Source organism: Nicotiana sylvestris, chromosome 6 (assembly GCF_000393655.2).
Source record: "Nicotiana sylvestris chromosome 6, ASM39365v2, whole genome shotgun sequence".
NCBI lineage: Eukaryota > Viridiplantae > Streptophyta > Magnoliopsida > Solanales > Solanaceae > Nicotiana > Nicotiana sylvestris.
This window is the reverse complement of record NC_091062.1, coordinates 163,697,191-163,718,149: the sequence shown is the minus strand read 5'-3', so window position 1 is coordinate 163,718,149 and position 20,959 is coordinate 163,697,191. Positions and strand designations below refer to the sequence as shown.

The 20,959-nt window shown below is 34.8% G+C and overlaps 3 protein-coding genes and 1 long non-coding RNA gene across 6 annotated transcripts; 2 read left to right on the top strand and 2 right to left on the bottom strand.

Moving 5' to 3' along the window:
- Positions 1-1,778: 1,778 nt before the first annotated feature.
- On the top strand, positions 1,779-3,816 carry LOC104233837 (expansin-like B1). The gene is made up of 4 exons (XM_070149488.1): positions 1,779-2,049; positions 2,701-2,810; positions 2,940-3,240; positions 3,566-3,816. The coding sequence occupies exons 1-4, from the start codon at positions 1,779-1,781 to the stop codon at positions 3,814-3,816; spliced, it is 933 nt and encodes a 310-aa protein (XP_070005589.1).
- Positions 3,817-5,367: 1,551 nt separating this feature from the next.
- LOC104233835 (histone-lysine N-methyltransferase, H3 lysine-9 specific SUVH6-like) lies at positions 5,368-12,358 on the bottom strand. The gene is made up of 3 exons (XM_009787289.2): positions 12,096-12,358; positions 11,914-11,980; positions 5,368-8,786 (listed from the first exon to the last, which is right to left on the bottom strand). Exon 3 carries the CDS (start codon positions 8,721-8,723, stop codon positions 5,469-5,471), a length of 3,255 nt encoding a protein of 1,084 aa, XP_009785591.1. The 5' UTR covers positions 8,724-8,786; positions 11,914-11,980; positions 12,096-12,358; the 3' UTR covers positions 5,368-5,468.
- A 2,244-nt stretch (positions 12,359-14,602) lies between these two features.
- Positions 14,603-15,315, top strand: LOC138871602 (uncharacterized). The gene is made up of 3 exons (XM_070149487.1): positions 14,603-14,618; positions 14,835-15,091; positions 15,157-15,315. The coding sequence occupies exons 1-3, from the start codon at positions 14,603-14,605 to the stop codon at positions 15,313-15,315; spliced, it is 432 nt and encodes a 143-aa protein (XP_070005588.1).
- Positions 15,316-16,566: 1,251 nt separating this feature from the next.
- LOC104233836 (uncharacterized) lies at positions 16,567-20,404 on the bottom strand. Of its 3 annotated transcripts, none has more exons than XR_712732.2 (7): positions 19,012-19,493; positions 18,872-18,919; positions 18,045-18,117; positions 17,859-17,968; positions 17,670-17,743; positions 17,231-17,295; positions 16,567-16,769 (listed from the first exon to the last, which is right to left on the bottom strand). It is a non-coding gene; the product is annotated as an uncharacterized lncRNA (long non-coding RNA). The 3 variants fall into 3 exon arrangements; XR_712731.2 differs by lacking the exon at positions 16,567-16,769 and adding an exon at positions 20,269-20,404 and having other exon boundaries at positions 17,075-17,295; positions 19,012-19,053; XR_712730.2 differs by lacking the exon at positions 16,567-16,769 and having other exon boundaries at positions 17,075-17,295.
- Positions 20,405-20,959: the final 555 nt, after the last annotated feature.

Sequence of the window (20,959 nt, the reverse complement as noted above, 5' to 3'; positions counted from 1 at the left end):
TAAGTTTACAGGAGATATAATATTGTCTTATTATGTTATAAAGAAAATAAAACTAAACCGCAGCTTATGAAAGAAGCTATGCTTCGTTCTTTGAAGAGTCCGATCAAACAAGAACATGTTGCCAAGTCTTATTGATCATCCATTAGTCAGTTTGAAGATGAAGATGTTGTAGATTTGAAATAAAGATGATTTGTTACTCCATATCAATGAATACAGTATCTTGAAATATCATTATAAAAAGTTGTGATATTTACCTAAAAATCATCAAATATTGCCTAATAAATCATCATTATTTTGTTTACTATATATTTCACCGGTAGAAATGAAGTTTTGATATTAACCTGTATCGTATGAACATATACTTATTTGCAGATGACATAGTGTTGATCGGCGAGACGCGCAACGGGGTTAACGATAGGCTGGATGTGACAAACCCTGCGGTCTAAAAGTTTCAAATTAAGTAGGACGAAAATAGAATACTTGGAGTGCAAGTTTAGTGTGGAGACGCAGGAAACAGAAGCGGGGGTGAAGCTTGATACACAAATCATCCCAAGAAAGATAGTTTTAAATATCTTATGTGTGGTATTGAGAGGAACGGGGAGATTGACGTACGAGTATGTTACACATCGTGTTGGAGTGGGGTGGATGAAATGGAGGCTCGCGTTTGGTGTTTTGTGTGATAGGAATGTGCCGTCAAGACTTAAGGGCAAGTTCACAAAATGGTAGTTAGGCCGACTATGTTGTATGAAGCCGAGTGTTAGCTAGTCAAGAAATCTCATATCCAGAATATGAAAGTAGCAAAGATGAGGATATTGAGATGGATGTGTGAGCATACTAGGAAAGATAAGATTAGGAATGAAATTATTAATTAGGGACAAGGTCGGTGTGGCTCCTGTGGAAGACAAGTTGCGGGAATCGAAGTTGAGATGGTTCGGGCATGTGAAGATGAGAGACACTGATGCTCCGGTTAGGATATGTGAGAGGTTGACCATGGCGGGTTAGAGGATAGGTATATGGAGGACTAAGAAGTACTGGGGAGAGGTGATTAGGCAAGATATTGCACTACTTCAGTTTACCGAGGACATGACCCTTGATATGAAGGTGTGGAGGTTGAGCATTAGGGTCAGTGGCAAAGCCAGAAATGTTTCCAAGGGTGTTCAAACTTAAAAGAACTAAAAAAAATTCCCGACAAAGGGCGTTCAATATATATTTTACACATCTAAAATCAATATTTTACTTATATACACAGTGTAATTTTTCGTAATATTCTAGTGGAGGGTGGTCAATTGATCACCCTTATACAAAGGTGACTTCGCCCCTGATTAGGGTTGTGGGTTGACAGGTAGTCGAAAGTCTCTTCTAGTCGTACTAGTAGTATCGGCCTCTCCAGATCTCACGTGTGTAATTTCACTGGTTTGTTGTTGTCGTATGAACCTATACACCTGTACAAATTTTAGAGCACTTCCCTTTTGTTAGACTGAAATGTTTAATAGAATTAAAATTAAAATGCAGCATAAATGGGGAAGTGAACACTGACAAATTTGAGATCTTTTCAATTGTCTTCAAAACTATTACCAAAGCATGTACTCAGAGTGAATTGTTTAATTAAGTCTGTTCCTTTTTCTATTTCTTGGTAGAAAATCTGGAGGGAAATGGAGTATGTGGTTCTTTCCAGGTTTACAGTGTTGAATGATTAAGCAATTAGTGAAATTGTGTGTCATCAAGTATATTTTAGGACAGAGTTTTCTTTAGTTTCCATCTGTTTTCCACTGTCTATAATGGAAAGAGAAATGTGGCAGCAATCGTCGACCCCGGACCCTGTAAACCTCAGCTATAGGATTTCCTCACTCGAATATCCCATTCACAACTCTTCTAACTACACTTCTTCTGCCTTTTCTACCTCTTTCTTAAGGCAAAATGATCTCTATCAACAACAATATAATTGCATTTTTCTCTGCATGGTTTTGCTATTGCCTACGCTTTGCTACAGCAATAATTATGTTTCCAGAACTGCCTATTACACTACCCCTGATGGCATGGGGATACCAAGTATGCCCTTTTCACCTTAGCTTCCAAAATAATTGTCAATTTTATCATAATTTCCTAATTTTATTACTACGTTTTATGGTGATAATTCTCTTCTTGAAACTAAAATTCATTATCTAATTGTGTAGGTACATAAACATTTTAGTTGACCTCATGTCAAGACTTTATTTCTAAATATTACTCCCTCTGTTTTAATTTAAATGACACACTTTTCTTATTAGGAAAATAATTTAACTTTAAATTTTTTATTTTACCCACTCTATTCTTACTGAGAAACTTTTATAGCCACAAAAATATTATGGCCTCACAAAGTTTGTGCCCCTTAAGCTTTCAGGGTCACATATTTCAAAAGACTTTTTTCTTCCTTAAATTTTGTATCAAGTAAAACTACATCATCTACATTGAAATGGAAGGAGTGAAGTACTTATCAAATTAATGTCAATTTTTTGACAAACAATGATTAATTTGACTTTCAAAATGAGATGAAAATGTAACTAAATTTAAGAGCTCCCTATACTACTTCGTAGGATCATCATCTAATTATAAATACATAATCTTAATCCCTCCCACTAACACACACAAAAATAATCAAGTAAACTTGTGCATGCACTAGCTATTTTAAACATTTAATTGTTGTACGTACATTTTGATCAGCCGGAGCGTGTGGCTATGGAGAAAATGGCAAAGATGTCAACAATGGGGAGGTTTGTGCAGCCTCCAAACGGCTTTACAAAAATGGAGCTGCCTGTGGAGCTTGCTACCAGGTACTGTAATTATTAATCTCTACGTTTTTTACATTATCAGGTCAGTTAAAATATTAACTATAAGTAATCATTGATAAACAAAAAGAAGTTGGATTATTCAATAGCATTGATAACAAAGAAAATTTATAGGTAAGGTGCAAGGACAAGGGGTTGTGCAGTGACGAGGGAACAAAAGTAGTGGTGACGGACACTGGAGAAGGACATGGAACAGACTTCATTCTCAGCTACCGCGCCTATGCTAAATTGGCTAAGCAACCTAATATGGCTCAGCAATTGTTTGCTAAAGGCGTAGTTGAAGTAGAATATCGTAGAGTTTCTTGCAAATATGGAAATCTCATGCTTAAAATCCACGAACATAGCAAGTACCCTCACTATCTTGCTATAGTTGTTATGAATCAAGGTGGTGCTACTGACATTCTTGCTGTCCAAGTCTCATTTTATCATATTAACAAAGTCTTTTTTAGGCTATCAACTTTTTGGTTTTTCCAATAGACAGGTGTATGCACCTTGTTGCATGTGGTGTCATGTGACACAATTTCGTCGATTTTTTTATTAGATATATAAGAAAAATAAAAATATTTAATAGTGATTTATTCATTACTCCACTCCTTCAAATTGTAATACCGTTTATGAAATATCTTGCGTACGGCACTGGTCTCATAGACAAATAAAGGATGTCAATATTGGACGAGTTTACAACCTTTCATGTTAATGTGAGCCTACCTTGGCATATATTTAATTATTATTATATATGTTGATGCAGGAGGAAACAAAAGAATGGATATCAATGAGGAGGGTTTATGGAGCAGTGTTCGACCTATCGAGCCCACCAAGTGGAGAACTTAACGTGAGGTTCCTAACAAGTGCTGGTGCTGAAACCAAATGGGTGCAGTCAGACAAGGCTGTAATTCCTGCTGAATGGAAAGCTGGGCTATTATATATACATTCAGCTCTCTTAGACATGAAAATACAAGTGTTATCACATATTAGTGGCGCTACTTGGTGATGTCTCAGCTGTCAGAATTTACAGAATAAAATTATATATAGATTAGTTGCGTATTAGGGATCACCCTCCGTGAACAAGGTGCTTTTAATTAAATATAGTCTCGAGTTATCGTGGCTTAAGTCATTGTACTTCGTTCACGAATATATATATATATATATATATATATATATATATATATATATATATATATATATATCAATAAATCTCTTCACTATTCTATCTTGTTGACTGTTGAGTTATTGTTATGGTCCATTGCAAGGTATAGGACTTGAGTCCCATAGAGATATTGCAATGTCCTCATGTGGGGTTTATACTTGGTCTCTCCCATCTTAATAACTAGCTTTTGGATTGTGGCTCTCCCTAGGTTGTATCAATGGTATCAGAGCCACCCACCGCCCTCTGTGCCTGACGCCGGTTTGTTATGGTCCAATGCAAGTTATGGGACTTGAGTCCCATATCGGTATTGCAATGTGCCAATGTGGCGTTTATAAATAGCCTTGGGTTTTCCCACCTTAATAGCTAACTTTTGGGGTACGGTTCTCCCTATGTTATATAAGTTATCAAGGCGTGAGTTCTTGTTCTCGGTTCTCTAGTGGAACTAAAACATAATTATGTAAAATGTTATACCTTAAAATCTATGTTATTGTTCTCGATTCTCTAGTAGAACTAAAACATAATTATGTAAAATGTTATACCTTAAAATTTATGTTAGCTAATTGCTAGTTTTCCAAAAGTATGAAAAGTTAAGTAGGAAGGGCCTCTCAAAATGTGAACTTTTTCCGTCCATGACCCAAACAAGCTTCTCTGTCCATGCAAAATCAACAATAACAATGATCCAATAAAATCCGACAAGTAGAGTCTATGGAGGGTAGCGTGTACACAGACTTTACCTTTACCCCGCAGGGATAGAAAAGTTGTTTCCGATATACCCTCGACTTGAGAAGACAAAAAGAGACTGTCCATGCAAAATCATTATGCATATATCAACAATGTAGCGAATGTTGTGTGTTTTATACGACAGAAGTCATTCTTCATGAAAAACAAAATTTCGTGAAAACGTTGTCTATGAAAGATATGTTTTTTAAAATGTTCTATATGAAAAGTATTTTTATATTAAATGTTTTCTGATGTTTTGTTGTGAGTAAAAAGAAATTCGGAAAAGAATATTAAAGGTTAGTAATAGTATTAGCAAATTAGATAGTGTTTTGATGAAATCTTTGAGTATTAAAGATTAGACTAATGATGTCTAAGATCAATTTGGAGCAAATGATATGAAATTAGAAGACATTTTAAAGGAAGTGACTTCCGCATGTAAGTTAGGGAAGTCATTTTCCAAATATTAATAGAAAAGTTTTTCCTTGGAAAATATTTTCTCGTACCAGACATCAAAATTTGACTACCTCCTGGAAAACATATTTCCTCGAATATGACTTTTCTCGTACCAAATACACTACATTGCCATTTGCAATAGGGAAAGAAGAGGTAGATACTGAAACTATGCAGCATGATTCTTGGATGGAGAAAGGAAAGCAACATTCGTGCAAATGCAGCTAAAAGCAAAACATAAGGAGGACAAATGTATTGCAGTGAAACATCTTAAATCAAATATGAGGAATTATTCACCTCAACTTGAAATAAAGCTTTACAAACCCCTAGTACATCCGACCGCTACACTCTGAAGATCCACAATAGCATTTCTTCACCTTGATATTGCCATTGGAGTCACGTACCTGATCCACGGAATAATTATAATGGTAACTCAGCTCCGCCAAAGGAGGAATGTTATCTGCTGCAAAGAACATGATATGAGGCATTTTCTTATCTTCGTGATCATAAAGAACGTTTTGTGCATACAAGTTAGGTGAACAACTGTGATTGATAAATCGCCCGACATTTCCACACTGAGCTGCATCAATTGTATAACCACCCTCTTCTACTACCTCACTTAATTCTGCTTGTGTGGAAGAGTTCACAGAACAATCGCTATAGTTCTGCCCAATATCAAAAAGGTATTCGTCACTACCAATTCTTCGTTCAGCTTCCTTGTCTTCAAGAAGCTCTCCTGCATACTCACAGATAAAGGTTCCTGAAGGAATAGATGTTAAAGCTCTCACACCCCATCCCCTTGAATTTGTCTTAAAGATCTCAAGTGGAATTTTAATACCGTGTTGGCCGACTCTATTGTAGCAAGAGGGGGGACATTTACAAGAAGGACCACATTCATAGACAAGAGGCTTCACTTCAACAATAGCTCCATTACGGTTGTATGGGATCTCGCCTCCATTTTTAACTGCACATGAGCACCTCTTGGAATCAGAACATCTACCGATACAATCACAACCTTTAGGAGGAGATCGCTGGAACCAGTCAGGATATATCATCTTCTTGATATAAGTGAATGGTGGAGGTTTCTCACCATCAATTGTGTTCACAGCACTTATCGGGAGTGTATCCTTTCCTTCTGTAATGTCATGGACACAAACACCATGCCGCACTTTGGACTTTTTTGATGACTTCACTTCTTTCCAAGCAAGCTCTGGTTGACCAGGAATTCTCACCAACTTAAACATAAAAACCATCTTACCCTTTGGCCCTTGTTCTGTCCAAAAATTATCAACCTTGTACAACCCATCATAAATATATGTTGTCACTACCTTACCTTTACCATCCACAGATTCAGACGTTTTCGTCTCCTTGGATCCACGAATCACCCGAACAGGATTCTGAACTGATATACTATTCTTCAAAGCTAAATTACCTCTTTCAAGCTTCTGATCCTCAGGAGTTTTGACCTTACCTACCACATTTCCGCCTTGCCCAGAATAAATCAATACATCAGCATCTTCCACAGCATCATCATAGACCCCTGAAGAAACAATACTAATCGCGATCAGCATACCTCCCTGCTTCATGTAATCTATACCAGCCTGATATAGGCGATGAACCCCCACAATAGCAAGTTCCACCCTGTATTGGAACTCATCTCCAACTTCAACTCCAGGAACTTCTCCCAGTATGTGCTGACCTGTGTTAACTTCTTTTCCTTTTGCCTTGATGATTTTTGCCGCTTGAAGATCAATTCTGTTTGACCCTTGCCTCGGTTTTGCTTCTTCAGGTCTTGACTTTGACTCTTCTTCTTGCAAGAGCTTTCTACAGATAGCCTGAAACATACGAAGAGTCTCTCTAACTTTAGTTCGGGCATCACCATGACTAGAACTGTTTGGACCAAAAGGTGGTAGGGTCACGTCAAATTCACGTCGTCCTTGTCCAACGGGACGATCTTCATGTAGTGCTTCCCTATTCAAACTGTGAGCTCCATCGTTGCTGACAGCATGTAAAGCAGATCCTTCGTCATCGAACACAACTAGTGCCCTTGAAAATTCATTGGTAGCTTCGCCACCAGAAGCTGATTTTTTCTTACCCCTAGGATTACTTTTTCTGGCGACAGCTTTAGCCTTCTTGCGCCAAGACAGAGGAGACTTCTCATCTTGGTTTCCACTCACCGCACAATCTACACTAGTTTGCTTTCCCTGCCTCCATGGACAGTGTGGCTCGGCCATCAGACCTTGCACAATTGGCTTAACTATTTCATGCCCAGAACCACAAGCACTGACTGCAGTCTTTGTCAGATTGTCTTTGACCTGTGAGACAACAATTTCATTTCCACTCACAGGGCCATCTAAACTCTTTTTTTTCCTTTGCTCCCATGCACAATACGTCTCAGCACCCTGCGTAATCGGCCCAACCATTTCATTTCCACAACCAAGAGCACTAGTTGCACTAGTTGTCTTTTCACTTTCATCCTCTGAATGTACAACAATCTCCTTTCCCACAACTCCTGCATCATTCTCCTTTTTCGTCATTGTCTCGGGCATAACCACAGTTCTTTCCATCTGACTTCTTCCATCAAAATCATTTTGGATACCTTCCTGTTCTTCACTGTGAACCATTGTTATTTGCTCCAACACCCTATCTTTGGGACTAGCAATGTCCCTCTCTCTCAGAGAATCAGCCTCCTCACTTTCAACCAACCTCTCTTGCAATGCCCCAGTGTCCGTAACATCTCTCAGTGTCTCAATCACTTCATTATTTATAACTGCCTTATTGAACCCAGCCACATCCTTGCTTTCTTCAGTAACACCATAGAAATTCTGTTCAGTTGGCTTAGGAACATTTGTTCCACAAAATGGAGGGAAGTCACGAACAGCAGATACTCTTCTTTTGCGGTACTTATTCTTTGGCGGGGGGGAAGCATTTTCCATAACACTAATTAGCTGCTGAGGTGGCAAAACCACTTTGACTTGACTAACAGGACTTGGTTCATCAGTGGCACCGCCAATTTCCCGCACAGATGTCTTGTGTCCACCACAAACATTTTCGACCAAAGGTAAACTTCTCTCTTCATTAACTCCCTTCACTAAAGTGTCAGTCTGGATGTCTTCCGTTTCCTTGGAAAGCTCCATTTCACTAATTTCAAGATCTTTAGGCAACTCAAATCCAAGAGATTTGTCGTCACTTATTTTTTCTCCCAACTCATTTGCTATTGCACCCATGTTTTTCGATACCACTTCCCCTATTAACCTATCCAACTTTTCATGCTCCTCCATGTTAACTAGACAGTCCACAGCTTCAACTGACCGTGATTCGATCTCACTGTTAGAATCTTTAACAACATCAACCAACACAATGTTAGCCATATCTTCATTAGTGGACACAACGGCATCTTGTTCATGATTCAAATCAACTTTTGGAGAGATATTACCACATCCTGGAGGAAAATCTCGTACTGCTGAGACTTTCCGAACTTTATATTTTGGTATAATGCCCAAATACGAGTGGTAACCATTTTCTGACAGCCGCTTCTTCACGCTCTCATTGGATAACCCATCATTTGACACTGACGCCATCCTTGACCAACTACGGAGAAATCCCTTTTTTTTTGATAAGGTAAGACAAATGAAGGAGCAATCCTGAAACAGAAAAGAAGACTTTTGCTTTAGTAGAGATGAATCACGAAGGAGGTGAAACACTTTCAACTCTATCTATTTCCTCTTTTGTCCAAAAGCTATCTGTTTAGTATAACAGAAAATATTTTCCAGAAGAAGTCATTTTCTAGCGGTTGCAACAGCAACAGTTAGGCCTCAATCCCAAGTAAGTTGGGATCGACTATGAGAATCCTCACTATCTGTACTGCTCAAACTATGTCCATCTCAGTCCAATATTACAAAAAAATTAGTCCCTAACACTAGAGGTCTCTGCATTTCCTGCTGTCGCATAAATCACTAACAAGAGTAAAAACTCCTTGCAAATATTGGACCTAAAATAAACATAGTAACATGACCAAAACTTAATCTTAGCTAATTGGTATCACCTATACAGTTCTTTTTCTTCCGCTGTGCTGTATTTTTTGCCTAATTTGCATGGAATCCAGAGATTGTAGGTCTTAGTCTTGCAAGATAACTTTCTTCAATGTGATTTTAGGTCTACCTCTTCTTTTTTCAGTCCTTTAATTCCTTGCAAATATTGGACATAAAAGAAACATCCTAACACGACTAAAACTTACTCAACTAATTGGTAACACCTATACATTTCTTTTTTAATATTATGCCATATTTTTTGCTTAATTTTGCATGGAATCCAGGGATTATAGGTCTTGCAAGAAAACTTCCTTTGATGTGATTTTTGGTCTACCTCATCTTCTTCGATCCTTTATTCACCATGGTTTTATACCTATAATTAATGGTGGCAAAATAGTTAAAAGAAACTAGTTAACCACCCATATTATCCACTAAAAATGGGTTGGATAATGAACTTTTTAAAAACGGGTCAAATATGGATAAGAACCATATTATCCATTTAGAAAATGGTTAACCAATGGATAACCAATGAGTTTACCTTTTACATTTGTAAAGCCTCAAATTGGGGGTTTATCAAGTTTGGGACACTAGGAATTCTCCCAAAAGTGATTATATTCAAAAAGTCATGGCTAATATGGTTACCCATATTATCCACTGGTTAAGCCGTTTTTATTCGTATTAAATATGGGTTGGATCGGATAATTTTATCCGTTTTTTCATTACCCGTTTTCGACCCAAACCATATCCGACCAGACCCACCCGTTTTCCACTCCTACCTATAACAGGTGCATCGGCAGGACGATGTAAGACATGTCCAAATCATTTCAAGTTCCCTCTTTCATTTTATCCTCTTTTTGTGCTACTTGCACCTTCTGCTGAATTTGATAATTTTTAATCTTGTCTAATCTTATATGACTGATCCATCTTAGCATCTGCATTTCTGCAACATTTATCGTGTGGATAGGTTGGACTTTAGAGGTCTAACTCACTCACATACAATGTGGTTGGTCTTACAACCATTCATTGTGGTGTTTGGTCATTGGGAATTCTTTTGCAATTAAAATATTTCCTCTCAAAAGGGGAAAATGACTTCCTTCACATATATACAAAAAATTAGTTTCCTTTACGATTATCCAAACTCTTACTTCATATCAATTGCTCCAACCAATATTTAGACATTATTATAAGATTTTGATACTGCAAATGTCATGAATACTATCCATTTTATTGATATTATTATCAATCTTAGGTAAATATTCTTCGCTGACCAACAAAATCCTGAAAAATAAGTGAGAAAACCACTTATTTCATCAGAAACATTTTTCAAAATATAACATTTTTCTTCATAGTGAACACATTTGTTACAAACAATTAAAATTATCACAGATTAAGCAGCATGAAGTAGTTAAACTCCACTACAAGACTGATAAGGAACCACGAATAGGAAGCAGTCACTGTCGGCTCTATGGTAAAGCAAGTAAGGCACTTGCTTTAGGCCCCAAAATTTGGGGGGGCTCATTTTTTTAGCAATAACAGACTTATATTTTTTTTTAATAGAGTACTTTTAGTAGAAAAGTAAAAAAGTTTCATATAAAGAGAAAGATAATTTTATTAAATTTGCGAATAAATCTTCAATATCAGAATAATTATTATGGCAGGTGACAATACTTATAAATTTTTACTTTCTCTTTCTTATTTTTTCCAAGTCACAATATTTCTTTCCCTTCTCTCACAAGATTATATACTTTCTCTTATAGTGTTTTCTCCAAGAGTATAAAGATTCAACAGCTCAAAAGTTTCAGTGGTAAAAATTTGAGGTCATTAGATGACGAGAACTTCAGAAAATATTGTCTTAACCTTGAATGTTCCTTAAAATATAAAAGTCACTCGGATATTGATGGTTTAGACTTATTTTTTAAATTAAAAATATTAAAGAAAATAGTACAAATATAAAATAATACTCTAATCGACACATTCAATCAAATAAAAAGACTTGCTTCTTTTTCAAATAAATTTATTTTTTATAAAATAATATTTAACAGTTCATGTAACCGTTGTCTCAGTAGAAATAAGTTTTTTAAAATTAATAAAATCTTACTCCCTCCGGTCCAAAATAAGTGATTTTTTGGCATTTATTTTGTGGTCCAAAATAAGTGATTTTTCCAGATTTCAAGAATGAATTAATTATTTGTTTCCTACATTGCCCTTGGAGTAAATAGTGTTGGAGCATGTGTTAGAAGTGTTTATGTGAAGAGATAGTAAAGGTTAATATGGTCAATTTCATTGCTAATTAATGTTAAAAGGCGAATTTCTTAATCTGTGTGAAAACAGCTAAAAAATCACTTATTTTGGACCGGAGGGAGTACCTAGGATCAACAGTTCTCAAGAAAGATTAACTGGATTGACTATATTGTCATTCGAAAAAGAACTATTAGAAGAAATCGATAATCAAAATTATTTTCACAACTTTTTATCTCAAAAAGGTAGAACAATAGTTTTTTGGGGAAAAAATATGTTTTACTTTTTAAATTTAAGGCCTCCAAATAAATTTTGGCTTTAGGCCGCTAAAATGCTTGAGCCGCCCCTGGAAGCAACAAATTCATATGCATTGACAAGGGTAAAAAGGGAAATGAAAGCAAATCATTCTCTCAAATGAAAATAAAGCTACAGTTAGTACAGTAAAATTGCACATAAGGCTTTGCATGGTTGAGACAAAGAGATAATAAGAACAAAAACATACCAATTTTAAGGATGAACTTCAAAATTGCTGTTCAGATGATAGATAATAACTTGACGTGCTAATTGTTCTGACAAAAAAAAACAGAGAAAAATGAATATGAATCTCAAGTTGAAAAAATACAAATTTACATAAACAACTCGATTCCATAATTGAATTAAAAAACAGAGAAAAAGGAAGCTTACAGTAATGAGTTTCAGGATCCAAAAATGAATTCAAATTTGAAGGGCGTCTAATTAACAATGGATCTAAAAGTGGGTTTGTGAGATTTGCATGGTAAGAGCAAGAAATTAGGGATTGATTGAAGGGAGTGGTATCTGCTTACTTGGTCTGTAACCGTTTGCTTTGTTTTCCTAAAATTGTCTGGGAGGAAGACAGTGAAATCGAGAAAAGTTAGGGGTAACTTGACATTTGCAATTGAGCCCTCCGGCTTTTGTTGTAATTCACTGTTTTCCAAAAGAGCCCATTAAATTGCACTAAATACTCCTCATGAGTTAATGACTGCGAAGAATATGCTTTCTTTTGTCTAAAACCTAGCACTTAAACTCTTTGTAACGGCATCCCTATATAATAGTCATTCACAATAAAAATATATTTTTTCTCGGAATTAATTTTTTATGTTATATTTTACCTTTCTATAGTAGCATTTTACTAACAGCAACAACCATTTTTATAACAGTACACTCTTTATAAAATTACCCCTCTATAACAGCCATGTAGATTTTCTAAGATTATTACTAATAATAAATCTAAATATTATAATTAAATATTTTATAACTTTAATATACAACTTATAATAAAAATATATATCTTAAGGATAGCAGTACGTTCCATGATAATATGTACATTATTATTTTATTTTTTTGAAGATCTTCAATTGATATATTATTCATTAGAAATATGCCAAAAGATACTTAAAAGATTTATTTATACTTTTTGAAGATATTGATCACGTTCAAATGCACGCCTCTAAAAAGGTATGACATGGTCGTTTGCAATAATAAAACCCAACAAAGAGTCGGGGTCGAATCCATAGGGAGCTAAGATGGGAGTTAGAAATATATATTCGGAATAAGCAAGTGAAATATCTAGATTGCACTTCCACAAATAGGTTTTGTTACTACTTCTAAAATTAACCTAATGATTTCAAATCTAAAGATATAAAATTAGAGATAATTGTTTTGAGTGCTTTCCAAATATAAAAAGGCCTAGGGTTATGACCATGATGTAGGTGTTTGTCTAATGGGATAAAGACTTTTATGCTCATTTTATTGACTCGGGTTTATCATAGCTCGCAACACTACGTTGCTCACTCAATACCTCTCGGTCAGAGAGTGGTTTTGCCCAATTTTATTTTCTCAAGACCAAATGGGTATCTACCAAAACGGTTGATAAGAGATCAAGTCGCGTTGTTACTATCTCTAGGTTGAACCCTTTAATTGGGTTAATCAATCTCTCAATTGACCCAATTCCTTGTTAGCTAAATTAACCCAGACTAGGTCCATCTTTCTCAAGAAGAGACTAAGTCAAATAGGCATGAATCAATGTTTGCAACCATTAATTCTACAGTTGAAGATTGAACTAAGTTAAATAATAAATACTCATTCATAAACAAGCATAAAATTACCCATAAGGTTTACACACTAGAGTTGGGTCACAACCCTAGTAAAAATCTAGCTACTCATAGTGGGTGAAGAAGAAAACAAAGAAGAAAAGATAATAAAGCTCATATAGGATTAAAATAGAGAAATCTAATGTTAACTCACCAAAATAAGCTAAAGTTTCCTAAAGAAGCAAAGAGAAATGGCTACAATACTTCAAATATTCAAAACTTGACCTAATTTCGTGAAACTCTTCTATTTATACAAAGCTGACAATTTCGGACAAAAATACCCTTCGGTGGGCTCTGCGGCCGCACAATTCCATGTGTGGTCCGCAGGTTTCTTCAACTTGTCAGGAACTGGAGGTCTGCGGCCGCACAATTCAGAATTGCGTTCGCGAGGCAATCTTTCTTCGATCCGCAGATTTAGCACTGCGGCCGCAAGGCACTCTTTTGCGGTTCGTAATAGTATGATTGCGGCCGCAAGATAATCTTCTAAGGCCGCGCAAATCTTGTGCGGACTGCAATTTGAGAAAGCTCTGGACTTAGCCTTTTTTCATCTCTCTGATCTTTGATCCTAACCCAGCTTTTGCGGCCGCACAATTCTTGTGCGATCTGGAATTTATTCCAAAGTCTGCTGAATTTTCTTCCGTGATTGCGGCCGCAGATGAAATCCTGTTGTCCGCACTTTGTAAGTTTATGTGTATGTTATTGTCTTAGTTTAGATTAATCCTTTTTGAGTCAAATTTCATCTCGAGAACTCAATTTCCATTATTCCTGCAATTTTACACAATTTGATCAGTTTCGGGGACACAATTCAATATTTTTAGACTAAAAAATAAAAAACAAAAATATGCTAATAAGCAATCAAAATTGCCACTTATCATATATGCACGTCATTCTTTTTTTATTTGAAGATCTACACATGATATATTTTATATTGTTCAAATACCAATAATATGTGAACGTAATATAATCACATTTTTTTTAAGGTATGCACATGATATCTTTCGTATGGCTCCCAACAAGACTCTTGCTCAAGTGCCAGAGCGCGGATGTAAGAAAGACAAATCCAGAATTACCGTAATGTAAATGTGTAATGCTATGGGTAAGATATATTTTTAGAATAGATTTGGTTTATTGAAATTTCTTAAAATTGAAATGCTTAATTATTTCAAACTAATATTGATAATGTTCATTTATTTCTTTGAAATATTTAACTTGATTCTTAGTTGATTTATTTGCATTAAAAATTTCTAAATTTAAATTCAAAATTAAATCCAAAATTTATTAAATTATTTTTTTCACTTGTACTCCATTGCAGGGACAGAGAAACTAAAAACTCTAGTGATTGGAACTGTTGCTAAACCTCATTGCTATAAGAATGTAACTATGGCCTCCTTGCCGCACATCAATTATTTTTATAACAAGAAAGCATGGATGACTTGTGAAATTTTCAAAAAATACATGCTTAATCTAAATGCCAAATTTGAAGATGAAAATTGCAAGATTTTATTGTTGATGGACAATGCCACTTCTCATGACATTGAGGAATACGAAAGTCAATTAACACGTATTAAGGTATTTGTTGTAGCCTTGATCATGCTTTTTTAATGGTGCTATTGTACTAACATTGAATTATTCAGGTTCATCATCTCCCACCTAATACGACATCACATCTTCAACCTGTTGATGCTGGTATAATTGCAAATTTTAAAGTTAAGCACAAAAGCTGCTTCATCAAACATTTGATTGATGAATATGAGCGCAATGGGAGCCATCCATTATCTAGTGACAACAAATAAGTTCAATATGCGACGAGATATTAACACTCTAGTAGAAGCATGGAATGATGTGAAGGCTTCCACCATCTCCATTGTTGGAAAAAGACTAGAATCCTACCTACACATGACAATCCCAATATTGATAGTGAAAATATTGAACTAGTTGAGGATGTTGGGAATGTATCATCACTAATAGCTCAAATCACATATGATAACATCAATGAGACGATGGATGCTACCACATATGTGCAATTTGATGTAACACTTCCTATCATTAAGACTTTCACTGATGAAGAAATTATTGCCCAAGTTATTGGGGTGGAAGAAGAAGACACTATGGAGGCAGATGAAAGTGCTGACGAAGAACCTCAACCTACTACTACTTTGACTGAGATAAAAGATTCAATTGTTAAACTCTTAGATTGCCCTCAAGGAAAAGCAATTGGATATCCTTTTGCTAAAAGTTTGGATGCAAATCTTCGCCGATTTAGGCGTTATATCGCTAGTAAGAGACTAGAATCTACAAAACAAGCTACAATTATGGAGTTCTTCCAACAATCTTGAAAGATTTAATTGTGTGCCTTAGAGTTTAAATGTTTGTACGTTTAGTTATGAAGTTTTTAATAATGTATTAGATTTTTTTAGCATTTAATTTGTGAAATATTCATATCTTTCGAGATTTTTAATTTATATATATATATATATATATATATATATATATATATACCCGCGCGTTGCAGCGGTTTATACATTTCAAAAAGAATATTATATGAAAAAGTTGTTAGACACAAAGGAGCATTACAATGCTATTATTTTTCTAAACATATAAATGTATTGGATATTCATGTATTTAAGTCATGAGGAGATAGACTTATCTATTAGAAAACATATGGTAAGGGAAGGACGTGGTTTAAATATGACACATAGGAAAAAGTAATTGTGATTGAAAAATATTTATGTTAAAATAACCACATTGTAGTTGCTACATATCATATTTACTGCTTGCAAAATGCTTGGTCCTTAGTCATTCATCATTATTTTTTTGAAGTTCTAGTAGTTGTTGTGATTTTAGCTAAACTTTTAGTCAAATAATGACTTGACAAACAATACAGGAATGGTTAGAGCTAGTATAATTCACCCCAAGAAGTTAGCACATTTTGATCATCAAATACTTATTTGCATTGAAGTTTACAGTAGAACTGTTGGGAAAGCCAAAAAATCCCAAAATGTTCAATTTCTAAGGTAATAATATCTCCATCGGCGAAGCTGAAATGCAAGGCAAAAGGGTAGAAACATTGAACAAATGCATTCATACATCGACTTTTAAAACTTTGAACAATATGATTTCTGTATCATATACATTATAGAACCAGTAAAAAGACAGTTAGAGAACCTCATACCAGCAATAGTTATATTGCTTCTTGTTTCGAAGGAAACTTGAGGCTTTGGATGAGGTTGGAGGCAATCCTTGAGAACTGATAGTATAAAATAAGATGAATTAGTAATGAACTTAACTTTAAAGAAGGATAACACCAACCAATAAGTATTGTCATAATATTTTCAAAACTAACCTAAAATATTTAATGTCCACATTGTTTCAATGAAATATTTATGTCAAGGTCAGCACAATAACAATAATCATTCAAAATGCAAAAATCTTACTTTGGAAGGTGTAATAAGCTTTAGAACTTAAGCAAAAAACAAACAATAGTAAAATAGTTCAATTGAAGTGAATCAAAATTACTCATTTCATATGAACTTCATATTCACCTCATATGAACCTAAAATATTTGTGACTGTTATGATGATTTATTTTATACCTCCAAAATTAAAAAAATGTTGATATTCACAAAATACTTGACTTCATGGGGTTGATCTTCACTTAGCGTCTAGCAGATGCAAATATCTTATCACGAGTCGATTTCAATAGAACAACCTTCATGTTGGTAGCCTTGCATGAGATAATTTCGAGAACGCCAAATGCCTCCTTCATTGACCTTTCTGAAAGATGAAGCGAAGTCAAAGGATTTGTTATTAGCTGAAAAGCAGGAATCACCGGAGAATTGATTTTCATTTGAAGAAATTTGGCATTTGAATCATTTCTATCATCCGTAATCACAAGATATGGAAGTTCTTGATGTTTGAAGTGCACTATGGTAGCTTGAAATCAAAATTAAGATGTAACTCTCTAGAACTACGAGCAAAAAGAAAAATGGGAGTGTTAAAATAAATAATACTGCGTTGCCAAAAACAAACGATGTAGCTGCAAAATATAAATTTCTTGTCACAACGCACAAAGTTGTGAAAAGCATATTGAAATAAATTCAAAGTTGAGGTAAAAATAATATCTATATAAATATAAAAAGAATCTGGACCTCTTTTTTTGTATATATTGTAGTTTCATAGGTCCTCTTTTAAAAGGTTCAAGTGGATTGTGGTTTTAACATTCCTGCAGAGAAATATAAATCTTTTAGTTCAGGCGCGCAAAGCTGTAAAGAATAGAATAATAGAAATTTAGAATGATGCTCAAATAATATCTCTATTAATATACAAATAATATGGACCTGATGCTTGAAATATCATATTTCAAAATTCCTCCTTCCAACGACACAAACGGATCGTGGTTTCAATGTGTCTGCCGAGATTATGATTTTTTTTTACTTAGGACACAAAGCTGTAGAAAGCACAATAGCAGATATTCAGAACTGAATAAAAATGCCTATATGTATAAATGTATTACTAATCTGGACCTGATTTCTGAACTTATTATAGTCGCATAAGCTATTATTCCAACAGCACAAGTGAATCGGCTTTATGACGCGTCTGCAAAATAAAATAAATTTTTTCATGAAGACGCGTAAAGCTGTAAAAAGCAGAATAAGCTGCAGCTATTGTAGATTGCAAAATGGGAAATCACTCCAACTCCTGCTCCGCCAATACATTTATTTAGAAATAATAGGAAAGGGAGAAAGGTTATATGGGAGGGGAGGTAAGAAAATTAGAATTCAACCCAGCTGCTTGAGTCACCATTACTTAACATTCCCCAAATGAGTTCCTCACTATTTCTTACAACACAAAGTGAACATGATACGTAGTTTCAAGGGTTAGTTGCATATAAAGTTAGCATCAATAAGAAGCATTAAGTACTTGTCCAAATATAATTTTTGAAAAATTACTTGCACCATAAACAAAGGCTTCAGGTGATCCTTTAAATTAATTTAAGGCCCCTTCAATTAGCCATCTATAACCTTGCCAGGTGCTATCAAGTGAGGCTGGTAATCATCTGCCTCTAACTTAGATTAACGGCGAAAAGACAATAATACGGGATAATAGGAATACTTAATTATATGGCCGTCACCATTTTGTGGGGAGGGGGGGAGGGGAATGTTACTGATCAACACAATGTTCCATTGAACAAGCAGTTGCATTACTGCCACCACCCATCTTGACATATTGCGAGCAAGATTCGCCTTAGGTACGGAAGGGATAGAACCTGAATTTTAACTTTATGACTGCACATTTTAGCGAGAAACCTATTATATTTAAAAAAAGAAGAAGAGAGATTGAGACTAATTACCTGATTTTCTAAGGCTGCATCCGCAGTTGAGGCAAGGAGTATAGTGCACTGTAAGAATCAAGAAAATGCGGATAAACAGTTAAGACAACAAAGTGACAGTTTTTTATTTGAGATACACATAAAAAATAAAGTATTTGGACCTCTTGAGGAAGCAGTAGTGTGTCGCCAACTTGTGCGCAACCCTTATGAAAGCAGTAAAAAGAACAATTAATAGAAATCTAAGTTCGATAAGACAACCTGCTAAGATAAACACATGAAAAATAAATACCAATTGGCTTAACAAATTCTACAAAAACAGAAGTTCCAAAGACAAATCCTTCTCAATCTAATAGAAGTTTTATTGTAAAGGCAAAAAGTAGAAGCCTCGATTGTTTTTTCAACAGTTTCACTTCCGCAATGAGGTATTGTGAAAGTATAGTCATAGTCTAGTATCACCTGTTGCAAATGTTTACTGTAGAAACCCAAAAAAAAAGGGGCAAACTAAGGAAAAGTGTCATGGAACAAAAGCAGAAAACACAGTCCAGGTCGTTTTTATATGGAGGATGATATGTTAGTTTCTACTACATATATTTGTGTAGTTTATATGGAGCCTTGCACAGGCTCGTGAACAGATCAGACAAAGAACCAAAGAATCTTTGAGTGATCCCAAGGTGAAGTGATGTAAGAATCAATTGTATGATATGTCCTTCATTTACTTCTGAAAAGAGTAAGCAAGTAAACATTATGAAAGCATTGACCTTTACCATAAAAAACAAAATTTCTTTGGTCAAAAACCATACTATCAACTTAAATAAATTTAAATATTCTACTTAAGTCGCAAGCCATGCCTAAAGACATAAATTTTATAATTTAATTTCTTTTATTGAAAGCTTGCTAATATTCAGAGGTCAAAAGCCATCGACATCATTTTACAGAATGATTTCACCTAAAAGTATCTCTTTATTAATATGTTTTGGTAATGCACAAAGTGATTTTAGTTCACTTTTATTTGTTATGCATCATTTGATATTCTGCCCAACAATTGGTCATAAATAATATACTTGCAGGACATCCACAATAAGCCAGAACTGGAAATGCTTACTGAAGGAAAAAGAGAGAAAAAAAAAGAAGAGAAGAAACATTTAAGCAGCAATTAGGTAAAATTCCAGCCATTTGATAATACTAATAAAACATGTAACATCAATTCATATGAATTTCTAAATCAGTATTTGGTCGATATATCCCTTTACTGTTGGTAACGGTGAAAGTAATCTAAAATTTATTTTTTCTTTAAACAATGCACATGACAGGCATGTTAGAGATCAGAGTCACGAACATAAAAAAACTATTAGATCTGCTTGGGAACAGAAAAGGAAGGCGGATGACAAAGTTGCACCATATAAGGCAACAGAGAATACCTTTAAAAAAAATACTGTATGGCTCAGAATCAAACTCTGGAAAGTGTGCAACCTCTATAGCATTCTCAAGTTGAGAGTTGTGAGAAAAAGGAACTTGTGCATACGCAAGTTGGTGTGGAGAAAGCACCAAATTCGACCTGCCAAAAGTGACTATCAGTAAAGTATTAAGAGGGAACAAATACAGAGATTGTATCAGACAATTTATTAGGTCAGAGTAACTCAAAATAGTAAAAGATAATATTGATGGGATAACAGAGAACCATCTGTAACTTAATCACATTAAAAAATAGAGAAGGTAGAACGAATCTATCTACAATTAAAAGCAGAAGAAATAAAACTACTTTTCAACAGTAGACTTGAAGGAATTAGCAAGTGAAAGACAGCTAGCAACAAATTCATATTTGCAACTTAAGAAGCAGAAAACAAAAGGAATTAGTTTCTACTTTTCAACAATATATTTGAACGAATTTGTAAGTCAAAGATACGTAAAAATAAATTCTGATTTGCGAGTTCAGAAACAGAGAGCAAAACGAATTAGCAATTTGCAACTTAAGAAGCAGAGAACAAAAGGAATCAGTTTCTACTTTTCAACAATATATTTGAACGAATTTGTAAGTCAAAGATACAGAACAAAACATTCAGATTTGCAAGTTTAGAAAACAGAGAGAAAAGTGAATTAGCAAGGCAATAA